Below are 27,717 nucleotides of genomic sequence, written 5' to 3' on the forward strand. Positions count from 1 at the left end.
GTGCCTGCCACTTCAAGAAGGATTTCACAACGCCCTCGGAATACGCTCTAACTTTCAGTTAGCCCTGAGCTTGCCGCGGCGGACTGCACGCCCCTCCACCCGCGGAGGCCACCCCGCCGCTTTCCGCGGCCGCCCCGCGCCGGGCCTCTTCCGCCGAGGGCGGAGCGCAGCCCCGGGGCCCCGCCTGACAGCTCCGGCGCCGCCGCCATGCCGGGCGCAATTGGGCCGGGGGCGGGCGGCGCACGGAGCCTCTACCGGCGGATCCTGCTGCTGCACCGGGCGCTGCCGCCCGCCCTGCGGGAGCTGGGTGACCGCTACGTCAAGGAGGAGTTCAAGAAGCACAAGGCCGCGGGGCCCGCAGAGGCACGGCGCTTCCTGCGGGAATGGGAGGCAAGTGCCCAGTGAAGCGGCGTTCAGTGGCTGCCCGGCCCGGCCCCGCGGGTGGCGGGGGAAGCTGCGGCGGGTCGGGCCGCCTGGGCACGCTGGCAGCACGGGCGGCGCTCGCTGGCCGTGCCCGGCCCGGTTGTCCCCGCGCTGCCGCAGCCCGTGTTTGTGGCGGGGCACCCCGCTCCCTTGCCCCGCTGGCAGCCCAGGGCAGCGCTGGGGGTCTGTCGTTGCCTTGTAGGCGTGTGACCACAACTGTGCACGCATCTATATGTAACAATTATATAATTAGCTATCTGTGCGTGTAAAACAGATGTGAAATTATGGGGTGTCATTTGCATGTATGTTACATAAATATGTATGTATATATAGCTACACGTGTAGCTGGTTGTATAATTATGATTAACTAAATATACATGTGTAAATAGCTTCCACATGAACTTGTATTTCATTTTTGAGTGGTATTGTTGCCTTTACAGAACAGTTCCTAGGGCAGCAGGCCTGATGGAGTTTGAACAGTGCGCAAAGCTCTCAGGCACAGGGTTTGGATTTTGGGTGCTCGTGTGTGGAACCAGGACCTGGACTCAATGATACTTATGGATCCTTTCCAACTTGCAGTATTCTGTGATTCTGTGACATTTCACAAGTGCCGGAGGGGAGGGACTCTTTAGGTGGCTGGGTGCCAGTCAGGTGCTGACAGATCAGTAAGCCCAAAAAAGGCCACAGAACAGGGAAATGTGACAGATACTCCATAAAGGAAAAGAGCTTTCAGTTAGAGCATCCAAACAGTGATGAAAGACATACCTATATGAACCAGTAGCGTGCCTTTGCAGACCAGAAAGCCAACCATATCCTGGGCTGTTAAAAGAAGCATGGACAGCAGGGCAGGGGAGGTGCTCCTGCCCCTCTGCTCTGAGCTGTGAGACTTCACCCGGAGTACTGCATCCAGATGTAGAGTCCTGAGTACAGCAGAGACATTGACCTATTGGAGTGGACCCAGAGGATGGCCACAGAAATGATCCTAGGGAGATTATCCTATAAGGACAGGCTGAGAGAGCTGGGGCTCTTCATCCTAGAGATCAGAAGGCTCTGGGGAGGCCTGAGCGTGGGTTTTAGTATCTAAAGGGAAGATAAGAAGAAGAGGATAGGCTCTTTAGCAAGGTCTGTTGTGATAGCATAAGGGGAGATGGTTTCAGACTAAAAGAGGGAAGATTTGGATTGGACATAAGAGTAAGTTTTTTCACGGTAAGGATAGTGAGGCACTAGCACAGGTTGCCCAGAGAGGTGGTGGATGCCCTGTCCTTGGAGACAGTCAAGATCAGACTGGACAGGGCTCTGATCTAGCTATAGGTTTCCCTGTTCATTGCAGGGGAGTCGGACTAGGTGACCTTTAAGGGTCCTTTCTGACTCAAAAGATTCTAGGATTTTATAGACAATTAAGACTCTAGTTAATTTTCATACTCACTGAAATGTTTGTTTTTTTGACTTTTGCTTTTTATTCTCAAAATTATTTTCCTCGCCAGGGAGGAAAATTGAATTGTTTTCTCTGCTCTGTGTTGGGAGTTGATTAGAACAGGTGGCGTGCAGAGCTGCAGACTGATGAATGGAAGGGTGCTGGGGGAGACCTGCCCCAACCATCTGTCTGTTAGGTACGCAGTAGCTAAAATGCAGGGAGTGATGCAGATCCATTAACCCAACACTGGGGTGTAAGAAGGGAGCGAGAGTGCTGCCTGGTATCGTCCTTAGAGGAAAGGAAGAAGTGTATTTTATTTGGTGCTTACCAACTGATTGATGCTGAAACTGGAAATTTGGTATCTTCTTTGCAAGTGGCTGATGCTATTATAATTCTCAGTTGCAATTTATTTTTTTGCTCAAATGTTTCTGCTTTGCTGTTTCCAGTCTTAGCATGAGCTAAAAAGACAAGTTGCAGGTACTATCTTCAGTGGTAAAATCTTCCTTACAATATTTTTAAAAGGAAAACGGTGTTTACACTGAGATATTTTTAGCCATTTCTGTGAAGTGAACAAATAGTGAACACCTTTCTCAGTTTAAAAATGTTTTAGAAGTAGATTACAGAGAAAACTGGGAAAAATTAAATTATGAGGAAAGGAATGTGAATTTTGAAACCTGGCATGCATTGCTATTAGTTGTGATATGTTCAAAGAAATGAAACTAATTTAATAACTGTTTTGAGTGCGTGAGCACTAAGAACTTTGCAAATACACCTTTCTTCTAACAAGATGCTGGGATGTATTAGCAAGTGGTTAATGTGGCTCTTCTCATCTTTCCTTTAATCTTTTGTTTCTTTCCGGGATTTTTCTCCCCCAGATTATTATCTGTTTCAAGGGTGGAATTTCTAAATCAGACCTTCGCATTTCTGGCCTTTGGGACTGTGCCTCTCACAGCGTGCTGTGCTTTGCGGCCCCTGAAGGCCTGAACCAGGTAGCTGAGGTATTCTGTAGAAGACTTGGATTAGCCAAGAGCAAGATTAGCAAGATGCTAATGGTGCTGGTGGGCTGATGGTTAAGGCTAGATGATCTCAGTGGTCTTTTCCAACCTTAATGATTCTATAATTCTTGTTAAAACTTCTACGGTGCTTTATGGATAGGGTCAGACCTTGTGTGTGGGAAAGTGCCTGAATATGCTGTTTTACAAAACAGAAATGGAGCTGAGCTCCTAGTAAGATATGGGATGTGTTGAAGGCCATTGGTTTGAACACATAGTCTGTGTTTGTAAGGTTGTTGTCCTCTTATTTGATCTGTATTTACAAATTTAATATTTAGCAAACTGCCTAGCATTTTAATCAGTCATTAGGGTTGCTTCCAATGTTTTTTTCACCATGCTATTTTAAATCATGATGCTGTTTCAAGAGAACTGAACACATGGTTTGTTTACCTGGGAAAATAAACTGTACAAATCCCCTTTATTTCTCCTGAAACATGGTGAAAAACTGTAATCTTTTAAATGCATTAAGAACAGCCATTAGAGGAATTTTATTTTTACAGGGTGTTCAAGTCACTGTAGCTTTTAAAATTGCCACAGTTCTTTAATATTAGGTTCTGTTACACTGCAGTAAGGAAGAACCCAAATCTCAGCGAAGAAATAGGATGGAGCTTCTAATTCTCAATGGGTGCAGTCATTTTGAACATACTTACAGTACACAGAAGCACAAGTAGAACATTGAAGAGAGATTTCTTAGATTAAGTTTAAACAGAAATTGAAAAAAGTGTTGAAAAGACCCCCAGATGGTATTGTCTCAGTATGTGGATGATTCTGGAAGAATTCCTGTACTGCCCTAATACTGCTGCAGTATCAGTTTGCATTAACAGAGATGGGAAAAGAACTCTTTGGTTTATAGAGAAAGGGGGAAATTTATTGTTCTATCACGATTTGTGCTGGTGGAAAATGCCATTTTATGGCAAATCCAGACTGACTTGAGTTTATAAAATAGATAATCAGAACTGGTAGAAATACTCTGCAGCTATATGCAAATTTGTATAAAAGTAGAACAACATAAAAATTGTGTTTTTCCTGTCATTTCTGTTGGATTAATGCTTTGCTTCTTGAGACCCATTGGGAAATATTAAAGGGAGTTGCAAAGAAAGCAGGCTTTGTTGTTCAGGAATTATGGCTGTTCAGGTAGATTCAAATTAAGTATATCAATTATTAACGTATGCTCCTTCCTATTTTCTAAATATTTAATATTTTAATTAAAATAATTGGTACTCACTTACAGGAGGTGGCTGATATAATTAGATTGATAGTGATTATTACCTTGGAATGGTATTGAATTAATGCTGACAGATATGGTAAGTGAATTAGTTCAACAGTCTTCTAAATCATATGGTAGCTGATGAGAACGCTTACATAAGAATAGGTAATATTAAGGTAATATTGATTACTTCATTCCAGGTTACAAATGACATAAAGTAGAATATTCAGCTAGGTAATTTAAGTATTTGTTTTACATCGTTTACATAATTCTTCTTTTAATTTTGAAATAGGTAATTTCATACTTACCTTGTTTAAAAAGTCTGACCTTGGTAGATTGGAAGATCTGGACTATCTTGAGATGAGCAAAATCATTCTGCAGAATTACATGACATTTTCTCACATCAGAGAGATAGAATAAATTGTCTTTGAAATGCTTTGGCCTTTTTTCACTCAGAAAGTCTTTTTATAAGCTTTCAAATTAACTGAGACTGATTGGGGAGCTGGCATCTGCTGTTGTACACTGAGAAGAAAGGTGACTATTTTTCATTCCTGTTAATATGGCTAGGCATTATATTGGCAAAATTAAGATGAAACTGTATCTCTCTATCTGGGGAACTGGTCCCTTAGCCTCTCAAGAATGGCTAATTTTTCTAGTTAACGTGATATCAGAAATGATAAAAGTAATTATCATTCATCAAAATTGTTTTCAGTTTTGCCTGGCACTTGCAGTGTTTGATTTGCTGGAATGATTTATGGCATGGACCCATAATATCTCTCAGGGCACAGCTGTCACGATGCATCTCTTTCTGCTGGTGACTGGGTCTAACAAATGTTTTGCTTCTTATTTCTTTTGGCTAGTATGATCTTCCTTCCCCCTTTTTGATTTATTTTTAAGCTTCTTGCAATCAAAAGCACACTGAGAAATTGAAATGAGAATTTGAAGAGCAAATGACCAAACAAATTGACTGGGCAGACGAGGAAGCTGTTGCCAGTACTGGAATCAGACTGGAACAGGAGTGGAATGTGGGTTGCCTTTTCAGCAAGTGTATGGGCTGTGTAAGTCTGCAACTGCTGCTAACTTTCTTTATTATGCTGTGAGTTTCTGTAAAGTACATTATGTGAGTGATCTTCTCTTCGCCTGACGAAGAAGTACGTATTTTTGGAAGTGAAATATGACTTTAAGGTTTTTGCCATTTTATGACTTTTATGAAAATTGTGAAATAGGATTTAAGAGTAATATTTCATTGTAACATTACCGGATACATTGGAATTTGCTTTTAGTGTTTTTTATGACTATCTGGGTGAAAACTTTCTTATTAAGAATAAATTCCTATTGAGACTTACATATTTAGCTGCTACTTAGGGTAGCCACTGAGTCTTAATTTGTAAGCACTGAATTGGAGGCAGTTTCCTTTATTTTCTTTGATATCTCTCAAGAAGCAGGAAGGAATTTCTCACTTCTCTGAAAGCTGAATAGTTATGGCTGATAAATGAAAGAGCATGTGGGATTTGAACATGGCCAGATGCAGGGAATCATCCTGCTGCCCTGACCCTGTGCATGGAGCCAGATCTGAAGTCTGCCTGTGTAAGATGGCAACTTTTCCTTGGGGCACCCAGGGTTTGGTGAGCTCCCTGAACCAGCTATTATGTCCAAAAATCCCTCTGACAAAAAATAAAAATAAAAGAAAAAAAAGGAAGAACAACAGCAACACAAAAAAAAAAAACCAACAAAAAAACCCAGCAACCAAAGAGCAAAAAAAAGCAACAAGAAAACCAAATAGCCAAAGAACCAAAATGAATCGCTATAACAACATTTCTTGGTAATGAAATTCCTTGGCTTCACTCCCATCCTTCCAGTGCTCCTTCAAGTGTAGGATTAGAAGCAGGAGTGGGAGCCCGCTTCTCTTCTGCTAAGGCTCCAACAGCCTGGGGGTTTTCTGATGCGGAGGAGCGGCCTGGCATGTGTGGGGTCTGCACCTCATGGGAATGAGCACGGAGTACTTGTCAGCTAGAGAACAGTGTTTTCTCCACCAGATTCCTCTGCCCACTCTGACGCCAGCGGTTCCTTGTGTGTTTGTGGCTCTGGGTTGGTGTGGTACACCATTTGATTAAGCCGCTCAGTTTAACTTGTATGGAAATATACCACTTTTTTTTCTTCTTTTTTTTTTTTTTTTTTTTTTTTTTCCTTTTTTTTCCTGTTTCAGTAATAGTGTGGTCTGGATTTAATGGAAAGTAAGACTTAAAGGCAAAACTGAGATTTTGTTTTAGACCTTGATATGTATTTTCCAAATTCATAAGCTTTGACATTGGTATTCTTAATGCTTATATCATGTTACCATGCCAGTTATGCAACCAGATAACATGCATCTCAGGGTCCTGAAGGAACTGGCAAATGTGGTTGCCAAGCCACTCTCCATCATTTTTGTAAAAGTCATAACTGTTGAGTGAAGTCCCTGGTGACTGGAAAAAGGGAAACATGGTTCCCATTTTTAAGAAACAGAGAAAGTAAGACCTGGGGCACTACAGGCTGGTGAGCCTCACATCTGTGCCTGGGAAGGGCGTGGAACAGATCCTCCTGGTAGCTATGTGGAGGCACACACATGATGAGGAGATGATCTGAGACAGATGGCATGGCTTCACCAAGGGCAGATCTTGCCTGAGCATTTTGGTGGCCTTCTTGGACAAAGTGACAGCATTAGTGGACAAAGAAAGAGCAACTGATGTCATCCACTTGGACTTGTGCAAGGCTTTTGACATGGTCCCACACCAAAACCTTATCTCTAAGTTGAAAAGATATAGATTTGAAGAGTGAACTATTCAATGGACAAGGAATTGGTTATATGATCATAGCCAGAGGGTTGTTGTCAAAGGCTCCATGTCCAGGTGGAGACCATTCACTAGTGGTGTACCTCAGGGGTCAGTCTTGGAACTGGTGCTCTTCAACATCTTTAACAGTGGCAATGATAGTGGGATTGAGTGCATCTTCAGCAAGTTTGCTGATGACATGAAGTTGAGTGGTGCAGCTGGTATGGCAGAAGGAAGGGATGCCAGAGGGATCTGGACAAACTTGAGATGTGGGCCAACATGAACTGAATGAGATTCAACAAGGGCAAGTTCAAGATTTTGTACTCACAGGCGTGAGTACAGACTCAGGGAGAAGAACTCATAGGGAGCAGCCCTACTGAGAAGGAATTGAGGGGTTCTTGTGGATGAAAAGCTGAACATGAGCCAGTAGTGTGCAATTGCAGCCTGGAAGGCCAACTGTATCCGGGCCACATCAAAGGAGAAGTGGTCAGCAGGGAGAGGGATGTGATTGTTCACCTCTGCTCTGCCCTTGCAAGGTCCCATACTGTGGAAGTGTCTGACAGTACTGAGTCACATATACGTGTCACAGTAATGAGTACTGTGTCCAGGCCTGGTGTCCATAGCATAGATGTTGAAGTGGATCCAGAGGAGGGACACAAAAACTATCAGAGGGCTGGAGCAGATCTCCTGTGAAAAAAGGCTGAGGGAACTGAGCTTGTTTAGCCTGGAGAAGAGAAGGCTCCAGAGAAACCTCAGTGCAGCCTTCCAGTACTTAAAGGGAGCTTATAAACAGAAGGAAGACTGACTTTTTACACAGTCTAATAATAACAGGACAAGGGAGAATGTCTTTAAGCTAGAAGAGGGGGGAGATTTAGATTAGACGTTAGGAAGAAATTCTTCATTCAGAAGATGATGTGGCACTGGCACAGGCTGCCATTGAAGCTGTGGATCCCCGTCCCTGGATGTGTTCAAGTCCAGGTTGGATGGGGCTCTGGGCAGCCTGAGCTGATGAGTGGCAGCCCTGTCTACAGCAGGATGTTGGAACTAGATGATCATTAAGGTCTCAAACCATTCTGTAGTTCTGTGATGATATGTGTTGTTGTGTCTGTGCATGTAGCTGATGCAGTGGCTGTCCTGATAGATGTGATAGAATAAAGCAGTCTGCTGCTTTATTTGCAACTGTTTTGATACAGCAAGAAGCACTGTGTGAATTACTGGGGACACAGCAGATGGTCATGGCTGCCAGTCCCTCAGGTTATTGTAAACTGTGGAGTAAATGCCACTGAAGTGGTAGAACTTAGTATAAATATGTGGTGTGCAAATAGTTTTATAAATTTTAGATAATTTGGTCATTGTATGCATTCGTGAAGTATAGGCACTGCCTTTGATATTTTGTGTGGGATTAATTAAGCCTGAGCTGTATGGGAAGTTTTATTAATTATAACTTCGATAGAGAAGCTGAGATTGCTGTATAACAGGTTGAATCTCTAATACGTGTAACAGTTCATTCCTTGCATTCAATAGCACTTGCCTGGGAGATGAGCAAGGATCTTTATGTTAATGCTTGCAGATTCGTATGCTTCAGAGGAAGTTCTGTGGCTGTCTGCTCGTGGAAACTTTTTTGATGAATCCAGCTTTGTATCAGCCAGCTTGTGATTAGATGTCTGAGTAAGAACATGGCAAAATCAGATGCTGTAGCAACATGCACGGGAATGGGATGTTTGCAGAATTGTGATTTTTAAAAGGTAATTCAGGTTTCCATCTAGTGGTGGTATTAAATTCTGTCTAAACCAAAGGAAGCACAGCATATTCATAACTGTGGTATGTGAAGCGTTGTAATACTTGTGTATGTGGTTGAAACTTAGGAAATAAAAAGCCTAAGGATGCAAATTATGTACTTTTACAGCGCGTAACTCTGAGAGCCTCCAGATTTCTTTTTTTTGTATTGAAGTTATAATAATCAAGGGTCAATTATATTAATGATATGCATTCAGATAGTACTCTTTGACTCTAGCAGTTTATTTAATTGCTGCAAATTAATCTGATACTACTTCATCAATGTTCTGTGACAGACATTTCAAAAGGTTTGGTTTGATACAGGTCTAGAAATCCTTACCAGGTTAAGTTTGCAGATGGAGAAAATACCTCAATAACACATCCACCAGTCTTTTGGACTTGTATTTTAAGACTGTAGCAGGTTGAACAGAAAACCAGGTTTAAACCATATTTGTAAATTTGTAAGGATTTCTGATTGTTTATGTTTAATTGATACATTCCTTCTAGCATTTGTTTGGCACTTGTTTGAATACTGCCAGATTGTAGTGTCTATAAGCGTGGTAGGTGTTACTATGTTTTCAATGCATTTCCACTGTCAACACTGTATAAACACTGCCAACTTACCACAAGTGCTGTCAAGTACTATATTTTGTAATTACTGCAGTAATATCACGAGTGCTGTAATTGCATGTACTGTATGGATATGCTTTTCTGTTCTGTGCGCAGGCACAAAATTGATATTTCTTCTGTGAATTAAAATGGAATCAGGAGCATATCTAAATATTTCTTTCAGAATTGCTTTTTCACATTTCAGCATTATACGAGGTATCTACAAGTCGTTCTGTACAGATGGGAGGAGTTTCAGAGCCCTGAACTTGTGCAGCACATCTAATGTGTAGCTGATATGTTTGGACTCATCAAGGCTCCCTTAGACACTTTACTAATGTTAGTGTCAGTTTTGCCAAGACACCAAACCTTAGACTTCAACTTCATAATCTTGTCTTTTGTAGCATCTTTATCAATCTTTGTTTTGTTTTTGCTGTCTTTCACAATGCCAAAAGCTTTGTGTGTTTTAAGACTGAAGCTGATTCTATGTCTTCTAATTGATATTCTACCATTCGTACTGCAGCTCGCTCCTACACTGAGCAGCAAATTTCTGGCAAAACATTTTTATTTCTGTGTCTGGAAGTTGCTAATTAAAAAACCTTTTTTTTTTTTTTTTTTTTTTTTAAGGACATGATGGAAACATTTATTTAATCTTAGCGTCTGACAACATTTGTATTCATTGATTTTTAAAGGTCATTTCCAGAAGTTAATGTCAATGAGATTTTTCAAATGAACTGTTCATTATACTAAAAGTTAGTTGCAAGTAATACTACAAACAGACTTTACTTTTATTTTTAGGCTTAGTGATATGTGGAGAGCTTGAGTGCTGATAATATGCTCATTTCTTGTTGCAGAGATACTAGTGAGAGACAGAGCAGACAAAGGCAAATGTGCATAATGCACTTTTTACCTTACTAGGCTAAACCTCTGGGTTGATCTTCTACCCATCTTTCAAGAATGGCTGGTGCAGTAGAATCATAGAATCGTTTGAGTTGGAAGGGGCCCTTAAAGGTCACCTAGTCCAACTCCCCTGCAGTGAACAGGGACACCTACAGCTAGATCAGATTGCCCAAAGCGTGGACCAGCCAGACCTCAACTGTCTCCAGGGATGGGGCATCCCCCACCTCTCTGGGCAACCTGTGCCAGCGCCTCACTATCTTTATTGTAAAAAACATTTCCTTTGTATCCACTATAACTATCCCCTATTTTAGTATAAAACCATTTCCCAAAGTAGATGCACGTTCCCTTGATACATGTGATTTCCTGAATGATACAAAATTTATACACTGATTTTATGCTTTTTTTCCTTCCTGAATTATTCTTATCCATAAATTAGAGGAAATTAACAGGTGATTACATCATTGCAATATTATTTCTTTATTCTTTTCTGAATTTCTACATTTTTCTTTTCTGAATCTGAAGCAGAAGAAGGGTGATGAAAGGGTGGGAACTTAAGACAACTCTCCATGACTGTCGTGACTGAAGGTGCTGAATAGTGTCGGTAGTATTAAAATCTGCATAGAATAAATCAGAGCAACTGCTTTGTTTTCTGTAGACCACAAAATGCCACTTAGCTCATAATCAAGCTTTTGCCTTTTTCAGTTGCACAGTGGAAGGCATATGAGTTATGTAATTGACTTGAGTTTGTGTGCTATATGAGGTGTCATCTGTATAGTCTGTCTTGATGGAAGAATTTGTACTACATTAGCAATCTTTCAGGCTCTGTCACCTTCTGACTTCTGTCAATAGTGCCCTCACTTGTAGTTTGATAGCTGATGTTAGACTTTGGTGATACATCAGAAGTGATTATCGTTCATAAGATTGCAGTTTTTGAAGTGTACACGTGATGGCAGCAAATACCTAAATTTATAAGGCACGTTTATCTACTAAAAGCCAGTAGGATTTTGAATTTTCTAATATAAATTAGTTAGAATTTTCACAGCTTGAATTATTGTTATTTATTGAAAACTATAAATTCATTAAAATACTGCTGAAGATTTTGTGAAGGCTTTTTAATTCAAAAATTATATTGCATTTTCTACCTTCTGTGGCCATAATCTATTTAGTGGTGTTTTCTGGTTTTGATGTGCACCAGAGTAGTTTGTTACTGGAGCAGCAAAAGCTGGTAGCTGCCCAGGTAGTTTGCCATGTTTGGTGGTGACCTTCTGATCCCTTGTCAGAGAAGAGGAGACGCACACCATTCTTTTGTCCATCTTTGTGTTTCCCTGGCATTCTACCTGCTGACTCCTTATTGTGCTGAAATTTGCTTTTCTGAAGCCCATTGTTGGTTTTTCTCCCTTTGAGAAAGTCTTATCTCTCCGTGGAGACACCTCTCATAATCTGCTCCTACCTCCCTCACATTGCTCAGATTACATCTCCCAGCTGGATCTGTAGATGAGTCAAACCTGCTACAGCAAACTAATCTGACATAAACACCCTGCACAAGCTGCTGCTATATTGAAGTGAAAAAATCCTAACCAAATTTGAGGAACTTAATAGCTGCTGGTGTGTAACTCTGCTTCTGACAGACATTGACGTGGTAAGAGTCCCTTTTTTTTCCTGGAGCTGGAAAGTTCTTGGAGTTCTTCAAAATGTTTTACTCATTGTCTTGTGATCAGTTGAGTGTAATTGGTTTTCTTCTGTTCTTCCTCTTTAAGCCTTTCTCTGGCACAAGAAAGCTAAATGCTTTCTTCTTCCATAACAGATGCATGCTTTTGGCATACTGTGTTGCATTTTGTTTTTCATTTCTTTTTCCTGTGCCAATCATTCTTTCTAAGTTCTCATTTGTTGTGTAGATCACTAATAAGTTTTCCACCAAGTGTTCTTGGTCTGATGAAAGGACCCAGTGTGTCCCTATTCCTGAGCATGCCTCATCCACATATTGGGTGCACACGGAAGTGAAATTCCTTTGCACTGCAGCCCTCTGCTTTCCAGCCACAGGCATCTGCTGCTGTGGGAGCAGGGAGGGAGTCCTCACTGGAGCCATGAAGACACCTCAATCTTGCTTCACCTCAAGCATCATGTGGAAAGCATAGGTCAGCCTTAGGCCATGGTACCAGCATGTTGCTTTGTTCTTCTTTGTGCTGAAATTTCTTGCCTTGCTCTGTGTAGTTACTTCATTTACTGTAGTTTTGCATTTGTTTTAATGTGTAGAATTTGTTTGAAGGTGTCTGGCAGAAGAATATGATATCCAGTTGTTTGCTCAACCTCTTGAATTTTTAAGTTCAGTTGGTTGTTGGCAGCGAAGCATACCATTGAGCTTTTTAACAGCCATTGTGGTGAGTTACTGTAAGAGTTGGAGAGCCATGATGTGAAGAGTTTTAATGAAATAATGAATATATATTGTGTCCTTAGTGGTTTAAAGAAAGGAGATCTTGTATAGCTGTGTTTGTTTTTCTTTTCCACTGCTTCTGCTGCTGATTAATTGATGAAAAGAAACTTAATGGGCAGTGTCAGGTCCGTGGGCAGTACTACCTTTGTTATAGCTGAAAGAAGTTTCATCATTAAGAAAAAGCATTGTGCTCTCGATCAAGAATGAATGAATGTTGCTTTGTGAAAACTGTGAACATTGGTTATTATTTTTTTAAGCTTGGTGAATGGGGTGCCTGTCTCCAGCAGATGCCACTCCAAAACAGGAGACTAGTTTCCCAAATTGACCAGCTAGAGGAAAATAGTTGTGGTGGCTCTTGTTTCTTAGAAATGTTGGTGGCAGTTTGCCTGATATCGTCTTTGTTTCCCTTGATAAGAACAGCCTGTGCTGTAAACAGTTAAATATTTATCTTTTAAAATGGAGCTGTATCAGCAGAGAGAGTAAGGTGTTTCTGTTCTTCTTCTGTATTGAATAAGGTGGAGACTAGAAATCCTGGGACTCAAGAAGTGTCACTGGAGGGATTCTGTGTGGCAGAAAAGTGCCTGTGTCAGGATTGCTGAAAACCTGTAACAAGGCAATGTCTTAGAAACACAGGGCTCAGTGAATTTTAGTAAGACACACCCTTACAAAACCTTCAGAGACATGTTGAGAAGAAGATGGCCAAGTTGTAGGCCTGTCTGCTAAGACATACTGGGATGTATTCATCAAACAGCAGAGGTTGCCAGTATCTCAACTGGCAAGACCTGAAATAAGATTTTACAAATGAATTGATCCAAACAAGAATGTGACCGCTACCTTGTTTTTCCCTGAGTTGGTGGTGGCACAGCTGTGGTGACAGGACACTGAGATGCTTTAGGCTGGAAGGTGGCCAGATCAGAGGGTGGTGAGTGAAGCTGGAGGAGCAAAATTGATCATGACAAGGTGTTGTCTGCCTGGATTGTGGAATAGGACCCCAGGAAACAGATTCATCTGAAGAGCTTTCAGGTTAGTGAGGCAAACAATGCTTAAACAATTTCTGTGTTTCTGGTACAGAGAATGTTGGACAAAATAATGCATTTCCAGCATGCTGCGGTTTGTAGCGCTGCTGGCAGAGGTAGGGAAGGCATCTGTTAAATGCTCGCTAGTTTTCTTGCTATTTCATTTTGGCTTGCTAGATAGAATCCTGTCACACTTTAGAGGTTATTGAAGGTGTGCTTGATTCCTTGTAAATGTTCATCTGATACTTTGTGGCTGCTGTTGCAAAATGTGGGTTGCATTTCAGCTGGAAAGGAGGTTTTGTTCTTCTTTCCTCTTGCGTATTGGACAAGCAAAGCTTTGATGGCTGTTTTAGTGAGAAAAAAGATAAATGCATTCTGTTTCTTTACTGAAAATCTCTGCCAATGAAGTTTTGAGTTTGTTGCAGAAGATTAGATGGAAACTTAATGTAAAAACTAGATTATATGTACATTCACAAAAAGCTGGTATTCTGATTCGGCTTCAGTAAATCAACTGAAAGTAAATATTCGCCTTCTTGCTCACTCATGCCCTGGGCTTGCTCTTCTGAAGGCTGAGCAGTGCAGCCTCTCAACCCTTCCTGGTGCAGCCCGTGCTCTGGCCACCGTTTTGCTGAGGTTGCTTCTGTCAGACTCTCTGTGCATGCATTCTGTTGAAGTGGATGGCCCAAACTGCTCTGACTGGATAGTCCAAGTGAGATCCAGCCAAGGCTGCTTGGAGCAAAGGGACCAAGTGAGATCCAGCCTATAGTTCTGCCAGTCTGGCATCCGCTGTGATGCTGTCTCATGTGGCAGAAAAAGCTGCTTGTGTTGGTTTTTGTTGCGTTGTGTTTGGGTTTTCAAATGAGCAGCTGCATTACTTTTGATTGGGAAATGATAAAATGTTCATTTTCTTAGATGATGTGGAATTTTTTTGCATGTTCTTAAGCACTGGACTGAAAAAACACTCTGGCAGAATCCTGAGGTTCTGCTGCTTTGAGGGGGCTGAGAATTTGTTTCTTCTTGCTTTTAATACATTTTTTTTCCATTTGGGATTTAAATGATATATCTTGTATTAATTAGATAATAGGTTGGGAAGTTCTTGGAAAGTAGTGTTAGCTTCCAATTTTTTTTAATTGTTTAAGTAAAATCATTCATGTTTAGCCATTACCTGAGAAGAATATTCATGTCTTTAATGAGATTAATTGCACGTAATATGTAAGCATGTAGTGGCAGCAAGTCATTTCTGCTTTTACTTCACAGCATTCAAAAATAGACGTTTGATAGAATTTGTAGGTAAGTTTTAATTTTTACTGGTGATGCAGAACCTTGGTGTTATTTTGTTTTTCCAAGGTTACAATTGTATCCCTACTTTTTTATTGAAGAGCTTACTGAAAGTGTGTTACTGTGATGTGTAGAACACTTGGTCTTTTGACATCCAAACCATAATAATATTAGACCTATCCCTGTGATTTCTGAGAAAAGATTTAACTTACAGTTTTCCAGTGTTAACTGGAAAATTCCCAGAGCTTCTGGATCTGAAGCAGAATTAATGACAGTGATAAAAGCCAGAAAGCCATAATTTGAATCTGCATTCACGATGGGCTGGTACTGAAGTGCAGGCGTGAACTCTGGAGATACATGTCAGCATCCCCTGTGGTACAGCCCATTGCTTGTTTGCCATCCAAGAATAACAGCACAAAGAACTGAAAATCACACTGCCTGGTTTCGCTCAGTTATTTGTTTAATTTGTTTAAATGTTTAAATGTAACTGTGTAGATGTGATGTTGGCTGCAATTTTTGACAATGTTTAGTATGCTTTAGTTTAATTTGTGAGATTTGCTGTTATGGAACCAGCATCAGTCATATAAATTACATATGTGGCTGAAATGAAGGTTAATGTGCTGAGCAGTTGCTGGAAAAACCTTTATGGCAGTGGGCCGGGACTTAGAAAGTAGGGTCATGCTGGACGTGGGTGCTGTCTCCATCCTTAAGTTTTATCATTTTGTTTTTCATGTTTTGTTTGTGCACTTATTTGCACACATATGTACTTCTAATGCACAGCAACAGATAAAGGTAGGATTAAATTAAGCATCTACGTCTGTATAGACTTCTTGTTTGAAAATCAATTCCGTGATATTGATGACTTAGTTCCAGTTAGTTGACAACATTACAGTTTTAGGATGCATTAGCTAAACTGGAATCAAACAGTGCTTCATCTGAATCTATTTAGAAGGCTAGCAGAAAGCATGCAACAGCATTAATGGTTTTAATTGTAAATAATAGCGCAAATGAGCTCTTTGAATTAATTTGGCTTCATGTTTTCTTTTCACCTTCAGATGTTCTTATTCAGTTGTGCCAGATGACTTATTGTGACCCCTTGTGCTATTTAGCCACCCCATTTGCTGATTAGGGCCTTTGCTGTAGCCATGCATCCATCAGAAGCACATGTTAACTAAGTTACTCGCCAAAGATTTCTTTTTTCCTTAGTAATGACACTTTACTGTTTTCATTTGTGAATAGACTGCTTGTAGGCAGTGTTGTGGAGGGAAGATGGGATCCTAATGATATTTCAGATAGGTGTGATATTCTTGACAGCACCAGTGGCAGAACTTTCCCAGGCCAATTCTACGTGCACCAAATGCAATAAAACACTGTGCTGCATTCTGCAAGGAAAGGTTTTTTGGTTTTTTTTTGCATAACTGTGGTTTTTGAAGTCACTCCTACAATGGATATAGCAAGCAGTTACAAGGAGATCTGTTTTGGATTTTTCTCATAAATGAATACAGTAGAATGCAGATGGTCCCATTGCTCTTCTGTAGAAAAAAAAAAAGATGCACAGAGGTATGCATGTAAACCTGTATAATAGCCTTATAGGGCTAGTACAGCTTACTTCTAATAATATAGCTTACTTTCTATAGCATAAATCGTATTTAATTGAATAAAACATAAAAAAACTAGACCTTTTAGACTAGATTTATTAAAACACCACTAACTAAAACACCCTAAGTTATCATTAGTATGTTTCAAGGGTAAGCATCTCTGCGTTGTAGATAATGCAAATGTTATTTAAGATTATTTACTTGTGTCTTCAGGTAACTTACTTGAGAGTTTTTCCTGTTAGCTTTCTTGGTCTAACTCTATAGTGAATCCTGTGACTAAACAGCAGTCACTTAACTGGGAGTTTAAGTGAAATAGGTGTCTCTGAAGGCCTTTGTACTGAGTGGAGAATGAGACAAGAAGTCACTGTGATTATGATGGAACTGCCTACTTGTGAGCAGATGGGCACAAGATCTTTTCTATTTTTTTTCTTGATTAGCAAGTGAAAGTCATTGACGTGTAGGCAGCTCAAAAATACTTCAAGCTCTTATTGTTAGAACAGCGTTGTATTGCTTTAAGCAGCTTCAGAGACATTGTAAAGCCATGCTAATGTAAGCTGAGATAATTCCTTGATGTTGAAAAGTCTTGAAACACAAATTGAGATATCTCAATAGCTTAAATATTCTCTGAATGGTAGAAACCTTGAGCAAGTTTTATTCACATTCCCAGTGGATGGCAGATAGAGATTTTTCTAGATCTTGATATGTAGTCAGTTTGAAAACTCCTCTTTTCCAGGTCATTGTACACACTAGAAGAACGTGTTTCCCAATAAGGCACAGATAAAAAAATGCAGCAGCTTATCATTCACACTAATGAAAAAATATCTTCGTATTAATGTGGAGAGAGCATTTGAACAGATGCAGATGTGCCATACCAAAATGATTAAACAGTACTGCTTAACTCAGAGCAGAGGTACTTTATCTCGGGAATTTCAGTGCACAGGTAGAACTGATGTGCTGCACTTCCCATTTCTGCTATCATCTATTCAGGGAAGCTGTTCCTGCTCCAAGTGTCAATACCTTACCCAAAGCTGAACAACACAGCATGTGGCTGTTGAAGCACCTGGGAGGTTGGCAGCCACAGAGCAGATCTAAGCCAGTCAGAGCGATCTCAGCATGGTATATTTGCTTTTGTGAAATGTTGCCTTGATGTTTTCACTTATTTTAAAGATCTTTTAAATTGTAAAGCAAATTAACTTATGTTCCAGTTCAGCAATACCAAGTGTGTGAAAATTTTTTGGAGTAAGCAGGCAGTCTGAATTATTCTTGTGAATGCTTAAGGTTTTCTTGGCTGAATGTTCATTCATCTCAAAGTACATACAACCCTATTTGAGTTACTTGGTTTCCGTAGCTTGTTTTTTGTCTCATTTAATAATTCAAAGGAAGCCACCTCTCATGTTAAGAACACCTTGTACATGAGCAGAAACAAATAAGAAGCAATGAAACAAGATTTGGATGAGTTCATTTTGAAGTATGTGTTGTACAGAGATTATAGGACAGTGTGTTCAGGCTTGAATTTGTGATGTATTTGATTTTCCCAAGAGCAGTAGAGAATATTTTATGGAGTTTTTCAGAGTTGCTTTCAAATTAGTTCTCTCTACAGGTACTTTCTTAAATTTGGGAACTTGTTCAGCAGGTCAGGAGTTGGACTCAGTGATCCCTGTGTGTCCCTTCCAATTCAGGATATTCTGTGATTCCATGATCAGTAAAATTTTCTCTCTCCTTTTGCACTTCATCTTTCCAATCTTTTGTTCTTCTGTGACAGCTCAGCCCTTACTTGCTGTAATGTGAAAGATGCTTTAAAAATCCTCTTTGGGTAGAAAGATAGAGAGTGGCTTGTAGATGATCACAGTGGGTTTTTTATTCCCCAAATCTGGAGGTTTTGATATAGTAGAGATGCATCCTCTTTTACAGCAGCTCTTAAATACACTGATGATGCATTTGCTTTCTTCAGTGAAAAATTCTGGCAATTTCTGAAATAGTTCAGAACAAGTTAAAAACCAGGTTAGAGTTGTAGGCTTCAGAGTTTCTCGATCTCCAGAAACAGGAAAAAGCCCCAGCACAATATTAGGGTTATGTTTAGAAAGGCAACTTAATTTCTCTGACCTTTTTGTCTGCACTGTTATATCAGAAGACTTTCTGGCTGCACGCTTGTTATATTGCCATAATTTAAGAAAATAAAGCAGAGCAGAGGACCTTCCATTACAATTTTGAGAGCTGTAAAACAAAAAGGAAGGAAGAGCTGTGGTGTGTTCTATTAGGGAGTATAGGAGATTTTTGAAACAATTTATTTATTGGAAGTAAGTTTATGTGTACAAAGTGTATTTCTTATCTAAATGTGAGTGTCATCTAGCATCCTTTGGTGCTCAGCAGCAAGAACTGGAAAAGAACTTGCCCAGAGTGTAGCACAGAGGCTAGTGGGTTAATCCTTTTGCCTTTTAACAAGTACACATCAGTAGCGTGAATAAATTGTCTTTACTGCAGTGCGGTTTTACAGATATAAACCAGTATGTTGTCAGTTGCTTTAAGGAAAATATTTTATCAGCATGCATTTATTTTCATAGAAACGATGTATTGCTGCTATTTAGAAACAACACGGACTGCATTTTAACTGGATGATTTTGGTTAACTGCATGGAGCTATTTCTTCAGAGTAGAACTTAAAAATTCCTAGACCAGATGACATGCTTGTTTAAGTAACACCCAAAAAGGATTCACCTGTGTTTCCCAGCGGCAATATGTTTTTTATTCTTGAAAGAATACGAGTCCCCCTGTACGTAGGCTTTCTTTATTGACAGCTAGTCACTTTCATTGTGCTGCATGAGGAACACACCTTGCAATGTGTGTGTGCCATTTTGTTGGAAAGGTGGGCCCATAATCTTCCACAGCCCATTGCTTGTCTGCCTTAAGTACCACTGCAGGGTGTACATTTCAGTCAGTGTTACTAGAGGGAGGTGGTGGAGTCACTGTCCCCAGGGGTTTTGAAGAAACGTGTGGATGTGGCACTGAGGGCCATGGTCAGTGGGCATGGTGGCAATGGGTTGAGGTTGGACCAGATAATCTCAGTGTTTTTTTTCCAACCTTACTATTCTATGATTCTTTGATTTTCAGTTGCCAAATTTGCTTTGGAACAGAGAGTATAGAATATGTTCAGCTGAAACTGGGGATGCTTCTGTCCATCCTGAGGGACAGATCTGACGTCCCTCAGATAATAACCTTCTGGACTGCTTATTAAACATTGCCCATAAGGTTTTACCTAATTCATTCAATCGCATTATTCTTGTGTGGGTCCATTTCAGTGAAAAATTCAGTGCACCCTCAGCACAAATGTTATTTGTGGTGTCATTGAAATCAATGCAAGGCGCCTATTTACAGATGAAATTTTTGTTTATACTTGAGATTTTTTATTGTTGTTCTGCTACCTTAAAGTTTTGGCTCTAATAAGCATACAGGAATGTGAGTAATGGAAAAATAAGGATACCAAGTTTCTGTATGTATGCTTATGCTTCATTGAGTATAAATTGAATAGAACATGCATGGAAGGCCTTTCAGTAGTATCATCAATTGGGATATTTAATCTTCTGCAGCTAGCAGTCTGGAAACTGATGTGGTTGTCTTGGAAACAGGCTTAATTTTGCTTTTGCAAATATCTAGATATGAAATCATTGTCTTTGAAAATCGAGTAGTGATATGATACATTCTCAAAGAAATAACAGCAAATGTAAGGTGCTTGTCCTCTTTTTGAAGAATTGATGGTGTTTCTATTGTGTGCTTTAATTGTGGTTGTGTGACTATAGTTCTAAAACAGAATGTAGTTTTCTTTAACCTAAAATATCTGTTCTTATTGCTGATATTTGTCTTGGAGTTAGCTGCAGTAAAACACTTTGCCAAGATTTTCTAGCTTAATATTTAAATAGAAATATTGCAGTGTAACTAGTGTACTGAACAAGTTACATTCCTAAAAAAATGTATTGATGCTATCATTTCAGGTCTTATCCCTTGTCCCACTTTAAATGAGGCTGTAGTACAAGACTTGCCAAACAAAATACCAGGAGTAGAGGAAAGAGCACAGGATCACAGGAGAGCTGCCTTGCACTGTATGAAGTGTGAAATCAAATCTGGGTGGATAAATAAGCATCTTTCACATTGCTGAGGATTTAGTAGGATTTGTATAAAAATGTGAAACAGTATTCATGAAAGAAGTGTGACTTCTGTTCTTCAGTTTATTAAGTTCAATGGGGTTTTGATGTATTTCTCTTCCAAGTATTTTTGTGTCTAGCACCAATTTAAAGAGCTTTCTAAATGTTGGTATGTACTTCAGAGAAGGCTTTTTTTTTTCTTCTTTATTTTCCCCTTTCATTCTTTTATGGCTTATTTTTAAGGGAAACTTACAGATTGAATTTTGCAGCCTGTCCATAGGTAGAGAGGAGTATCATAGGAGCTTGGCAAGCCACTGGAACTCAGTTTTCTGACCATCTCTTTGGTCTTACTTCCAGCCTGTTCTTCCTGTTCCATTTCCTGTGCTGTGTTTACATTTCAGTTTGATCTATTTTCAGAACTGAATTGGTCAATTTATTTCTCCTTAGGAGTTCTTCTGTCCAGCATGTCGCAAAATCATGGAATCATAGAATGGCTTGGGTTGTAAGGGACCTGGAGCATCATCAAGTTCCAGCCCCACCCTGCTACAGGCAGGGCTGCCAACTGCTAGATCAAATACTAGATCACATTGCCTGGGGCCCCATCCAGCCTGGCCTTAAACACCTCCAGAGATGAGGCATCCACAGCCTCTCTGGGCAGCCTGCTCCAACATCTCACCATTCTCTCAGTAAAAATCTTTTCTGTGACATCTAATCTAAGTCTCCCCTCCTTTAGTTTAAAACCATTCCCTCTCATCATATCACTGTCTGCCCACGTAAAAAAGTTTATTTCCCTCCTGTTTATAAACTCCCTTTAAATACTGGAAGGCTGCAGTGAGGTTTCCACACAGTCTTTTTCATGCTGAACAAGCCCAGTTCCTTCATCTGGTCTTCTTAGGAGAGATGCTTCAGCCCTTGGATCATTCTCATGGTCCTTGAGTGCTGAATATTCCTTTCTCCTTCACTAGAATTAGCTCAAGTTTTCTCTTTAAGACCTAAGACGAAGCTTATTGACATAAGATAAGATGATCTTAAAGACCATGGCTGCTATCAGATGATGCAAAAAGCTTTTAGAGACCGAAGTTTTGGCTTTGATACATAAAACTTATGTTGGTATTGTACGTCCAGAAAGAAATGATTAATCACAGCTTGTTCTTCCACAAATGACAGCTAAGTCACTCTGATATACTCTAATGGGGTAATTGATATGTGTTTACCTTGATGGTCAAACCACAAACTTTCCACTTTTACCTCATATTGCGATCTCATAAGTCTTATATGAAAAAGGAAATTAAAATAATGTATAATTTAAGCCGTAAGCAAAGCTGAATTGGTTCTTGAACTTTTTTTCACATTTTTCTAAATAAATGTCATTTCTTCCAGTTTAACAATATTAGTAAACTGTGTTAAAAAAGGAGTCCATTTGTACCTTCCTGATCAAATAATAATTCTCCGTGCTGATTACTAAGTAGTACATAATTACATTCCCTGGCTCCATTTTAGCTGAACAATTTTTCATTCTCTCCTTCCAATCTGCAAACGAGCAAGCAACCAAAAAAACCAGTCTCATATGGTACCAGTTCATTGTGGCTGCAGTGTGTGCATCCCTGCGTTACTGTGGTCACTGCCCTGAAGTTTTGGTTGGTTTAGCATCAGTCCTGAGTCTCTTGGGAAAACTTGATGTTCTTAAAGTTCTCTTGGCTTTTCTTTCCTGATGAAGTTTTAGAAAACTTTTGACATTTTCTGGTTGTTTCCAGTCTTCACAACCCAATGACTTTGTACTGCTGAAATCTGTTTTAGCCCTCTGCGTTAGAAATGGTGATGTGGTCTTTCACCCTCAGAAGTGAAAATGCCATGTAATTCAAACTTTTCTGAAGATGAAAAGGAACTGAGAATTTGTTGGTCACGTGTTTCACTTGAGGGTGTTGCTGAGTCTGACCTCAGCAGGGTTCCCAAACAGGAAACAGACTCCAGAAGAGGGGTTACAGATTCATTCAAGGATAAAAGGTATTTTTTTGTCTTTTTTCTTTCAAAAAATAGTCCAACTAATAACCACATTCTTTTTAGCACAAGAAAGCAAGAAAGTTGTTTGAAGCCAGTTAGAGAAAGGAATGTAGTGATGAGACCCTCATGTCTGAAGGACGGTTTGTCAGGTTATCATGAGTTGAAGAAGAACCGTGTCACCCCACACAGCCTGGGTCTGCATGTTTAGTTTCTCTTAGACACGTAACATTCATCAGTTTTACAAAATCCCATTGCAAGTGGTAAAATTTGTTCTTCATGCAGCTTGTGATTACAGCTCCTCCTTAGTTACCGTTTGATCTGTTAATTAGAAAATACAGGATTTTGTTCAACCTGCATTTACTTTTGGGGCATGAGATGTCTTCAGTGGTGGGATGGGTTCTCAGCTGCTCCCTGCTCTTGGACTTGTCTTGGACTTGGTCTTATAAGGTACCTGGTCTGCTTTATAAGTCTTCATTTTTCTGTACATAGCAAACCTCTGAATAAACTTACGTATTTAACACACTGACTTCTGCGCAACTTTCTATCTTTAGCTTCTCTATTATTAAGAAAAAACATCAAGAATGTCTGAAATTTGAAATGTAAAAGAAACAGCAGATTTTCTGGCTTGTACAAGCTTTCTGAAGGTGGTAAGTAGATCTTTAAGTATTTTTAGCCAGATTGCTCTCATGGAATGTAACTCGTGAGTCAGGTGAATGAATCTGGCATCGCGTGCCATGAGCTGTGCTGGGACTCCGCTCCATATCCTCTCACTACCCAAGAGCTGGAGTTCACAGTTTGCTTAATTTGAGCAGCAGAGGTTTGTGTGTGCATGCAAGGAGGATTGGGATTTTATTTAAGCTGTACCTCCAGCAAAACTGTGTGAACACAGGACACAAAGAAGGCTTGCTTATCTTTGCTGTTGTAATTTTGCACAGCTCTGCCTCTTCTATTCAGTATTAGGCAATGGACTGTGTACCTATGGCATTAGTAGTGAATCAGATGCTAGATCAAGAAAATGTAAGAAAAAACATTGGCTTCTGTCATAAATCAGCTTGTCATTAGTTTTTTTTTTCTTGTATATAAATTTATAGCTTAGCCATAGTTTTATGAAGATACCTTATTTCTAGTGCTTTAGTTAAATGGAGCATGGTGTTCCTGGAGAGGACTCATTGTAGCTTCTGAATGTAAGTGGTGTTTGTTACATCAGAACTGAAATGTTTGATCTCCTGCCATTCGGATGTTGATGATGTCCATGGCTATGTGGTGAATCTAATAGCATCTCCCAGCAGGAGCTGTGTTACATCAGTGACCTGAATCACTGTGGCCCTCCTCTGGCCGTGCTCCCACAGATCCACATCTCTGCTGTACTGAAGACTCTGGATTTGGCCACAGTCCTAATGCTTTGGAATTTTGTGAGCTATATCCCCCATTTAAACACCACTTCTCTGAATATTTTGTCTGCAATTGATACTTAATTAGCTTAACAGAAAACAAAGCAAAGAGAGATCTTTTGGGGGAAAAAAAAAAAAAAAAGAGTAAGTCAGCTACAGAAATCTGTCTGAATGTATGTAGAAACATTAATCCAGTGTCTCTGTGCAATCCAAGCTGAGGGCATTGCTTGCTGTGCTGTCCATTCGCATTATTGTTTCTTCACACTACAGCCCTGGCAGCAGGTGTAATATTTTGCAACAGAACAAGAATTTGACAGGCTATAATTTGGAGTTAATTTCCAATGAGTGATGTGGGTAACCTGCCAGGCCGGGCTTGTTTTTAGATATCATCTTGAGGAATGGTTTAAAATCATTTGATATCACTTCTTGATGGCTGGCTGAGACATTGAACAGGGCAATGAGCAGCTGCCGCTGCTCTGTCCCAGTGATGTTGTTGTTTGATCAGTGTTATGTCATTAATTTGGCTGTAAGTGAAGATGATATTTTGGAAGAGATGAAGGCATCAGCTCTATACAGTGTTCTACATGTTAAGCCTACCTTTGTGGAGGACGCCAAAGAAGACAGAGAAGATGGTTGCCATTCTTCCCAGTGCAGATGGGAATTTAATTTTTATTTTACCTTATAATTAAATCATACATTTTGCTCAACATTTCATATCATATCAGGTGAACGCTAGCCTGTCAGCGTGTACTGGGCAGGATGGCAGTCTGTCCATCTGGCTGTCAGGCAGCAGAGCTTTTGTTTGGGCAGTTGGGGCTTTTATTTTTGTATTTGATTTCTTCTAAACCTTGTAAGCAACAAGCTGACACCCTTTCCTTAATTAGTGATATTCTAAAACCTCGGCTGTCACCCATCCCTGTGCCATTCTGATAAAACAGAGGAAAAGCTGTGTATTCACTTCAGATAGTGACCTTCTTGGAAAAAAAACCACAAAAAGGTGGTTATTGATTACAGTAAATACTTTGTGAATTTCTGTAGCAGACAGCTACAGAATCCACGTCATTCAATCTCACGTCACAGTATTGAGGCAGCCCGATGGTTGAGCTCAGCTGCTCTCCTGCTCTCCTCTGCTGCCTCATGTACGCTGAGGATGACTCTGCTGTGCCTGCACGCTGGTCTGTCTCCAGCTTTGCTTCTTCTCTCTCACGTACTGTGAGCACAGTGTGAACTGTAACTGGAATAAAATGCCCTTGGAAAATCTGTCGGAGGTTTGGATCACAGTTGCCAGAGAAGGTTTGTTGTATTTGGAAGATGTAGCTATATGTAAAATAAAAAAAGAAAGAAAGAAGTGATTTTCCTTGTTTGAGAAGGCTGAGTAGGGGTTTGTTTTGGCTCTGCTGTTAGAGGAGGTGCTATTGGTAAATAGTTACACTCTGTAAGTTCTAAGGAAAGATAAAGCAAAAGCAAAGATGCTGCTCCTTCTCATTGCCGGGTACAGATTGTGATCACCAGATTTTGTGGTACATTCCTGAAAGAGCAAACGTAAGCTTCCTTCCCCTCTCCTGTTATGTTTTTAAACTTATTTCTGATCTTCATCTGGAGTTCTGCATTACAGTTCACGTGCAGTGAGAAGATGGTGCATTTTCTGCATTCAAGCTGAATCTTAAGTGACAGAACAACATATCAGCATATGGTGGAGTGCTTTGCTGAGGGCACTGCTTCCAGGACAGAGATTCTTTAACACTGATGGCTTTTCTCTGTTAGTAACAATTTGAGATACGCTGCGTATCTTGTTCTACCTGTTTCAGTAGCTGTATATCACACTTCGCAGTGGGTAAGATCCCACTGACTGGGGTGCGTGCTTCCCTTCAGAAGATCATTGGGGAGGTTCACTTGGGGCAATGCAGTTTAGTCTGTCCGAAAGGAACACGACCAAGAGAAGTTCTCATGTTCAGAAGACCCTCTGGTCTTTGTGTCTTCGGTGATTGTGTGGTTCTTTCTGAACAAGATGTAGTTTTTGTCATTTGGTGTTGGTGGATTTTCATAGGCTGTGTAAGAGTATGATTGTATGGTAAAATGGTGTTAAAAGAAGTTGACAGGAATCCTGCACGTGTCATTTTTGTGACCTTTATATCCTCTCTTCATAGAACTATGCAGCGCTGATATGGCAACAAATTAATGACGACAAACAGAGCTCGAGAAAAAAGGCTGCATTTGGAATCCAACTCACAGAAGAAAAGCTTAATGACTTCCGTGATGAGCAGATTGGGCAGCTGAAGGAGCTGATGGACGAGGCTACCAAACCTAAGCAAAAAATCACTATTTCTGAAGACTCCGAACACAAAAGCTGAAAGATTCTGAACATTTGACTTAATACATACAGAACCATTTTGAAACTTCCTTTTCCAGCTGGGGTAGAATGTGATTTCTGTGGAATGATGGCTGCTGCTGCTGCCATAACCTGTCAGAAGGTGGTATCTCTGACTTTTTATGCAATTATGTCTGGTAAAATGGAATCATTATGACAATTTTATGTTAATTGCAGTGTTTTTGTTTTTCTAATGGAAGGGGGGGAGACTTAAAGAATTTGGTAACACTAATTTGATGTTTTAAAAATAGAAGGTTTTAATTTTAATCAACTCGAAACAAAACTTCTTTCCATTTTTACATCATCCTCTGCTGTGAAGGGGAAGGTACAGTTAACATTTGTTTTTCTGATGTGGATTCAATAGACAAAGAACAAAAGAATGGTGCTGAAGTGCATTCATTTCAATGGAAAGAAATGATCAGTATTAGAGACGTACTGTTGTTAATTCTTCAGCTTCATTGTGAAATGTGCTTTAAAATAAAAGATGAAATTCATTATTGAATTGATTTTGAAGAAATCATTGGTTTATGAAGGAAATTATTTTATTCACCAATGCATATCTTTTTAAAAACCGTTCATTACTTTGTTCTGTTAGAGTTCAAGTAATCTTTAAAAGCTTTGTGTCCCATCCAACTCATTATTTTATGCTGAGCAGAGTTTATAAGCAGCTCAGTTACCAAAGTTAACCATTTCATAATGCAGTGTAACAAACATCAGTGATATTTGGTAATGGGTCAGCCCTCATGAGGACCATGCATGCCTATTGTAATACACCGTTGCAACTAAAAATAACAATCCCACTTCGTCTGCTAAGAAAACACCTCCCTTACTATGCAAAAGACAGCTTTCATTTCATATTCCAAACTGAGTTTTATATTATTAGTTTTGTTCTATTTCTGGACCATTTGCTGTCTGTTACCCATGGAGTGTTTGAGATGGCATAATTTCTTCCCTCTTTGGGAATAACAGCTTTGACATGTAAGCACATTTCCACCTGTCTGGGGTTCTAACAGCATGCTGTTTGCCAGAGCTACATGCCTGGTTCTTGACAGGGCAAATCTGGGGAGCAGACTGCTTGTCTCTCCCGTATCTGTCTTCCCATTTCTGAAGCCTTTGCTGGGATTTTAGGTTGCAGGTTGCTCATTTCTGTTAAAAGGTCAACTTCTAGACTCCAGCACAAGGTATCCTTGCAGTTGCTGCAGTACACCTTCCTCTGGCAGCTCTGCTTTTTGTGTTACAAGAGCATCCTTCAGCATCAGGGAATGGTTGCAAAGTGCCTAATCGAAGCAGAGATTAAAGGGCAGAGATGATACC

At 40.0% G+C, this 27,717-nt stretch overlaps 1 protein-coding gene across 1 annotated transcript; it reads left to right on the top strand.

Moving 5' to 3' along the window:
* Window positions 1–159: 159 nt before the first annotated feature.
* SDHAF3 (succinate dehydrogenase complex assembly factor 3) lies at window positions 160–26,923 on the top strand. The gene is made up of 2 exons (XM_048951758.1): window positions 160–390; window positions 26,183–26,923. Exons 1-2 carry the CDS (start codon window positions 208–210, stop codon window positions 26,384–26,386), a joined length of 387 nt encoding a protein of 128 aa, XP_048807715.1. The 5' UTR covers window positions 160–207; the 3' UTR covers window positions 26,387–26,923.
* Window positions 26,924–27,717: the final 794 nt, after the last annotated feature.

Source organism: Lagopus muta, chromosome 7 (genome assembly GCF_023343835.1).
Source record: "Lagopus muta isolate bLagMut1 chromosome 7, bLagMut1 primary, whole genome shotgun sequence".
Classification (NCBI taxonomy): Eukaryota; Metazoa; Chordata; class Aves; order Galliformes; family Phasianidae; genus Lagopus; species Lagopus muta.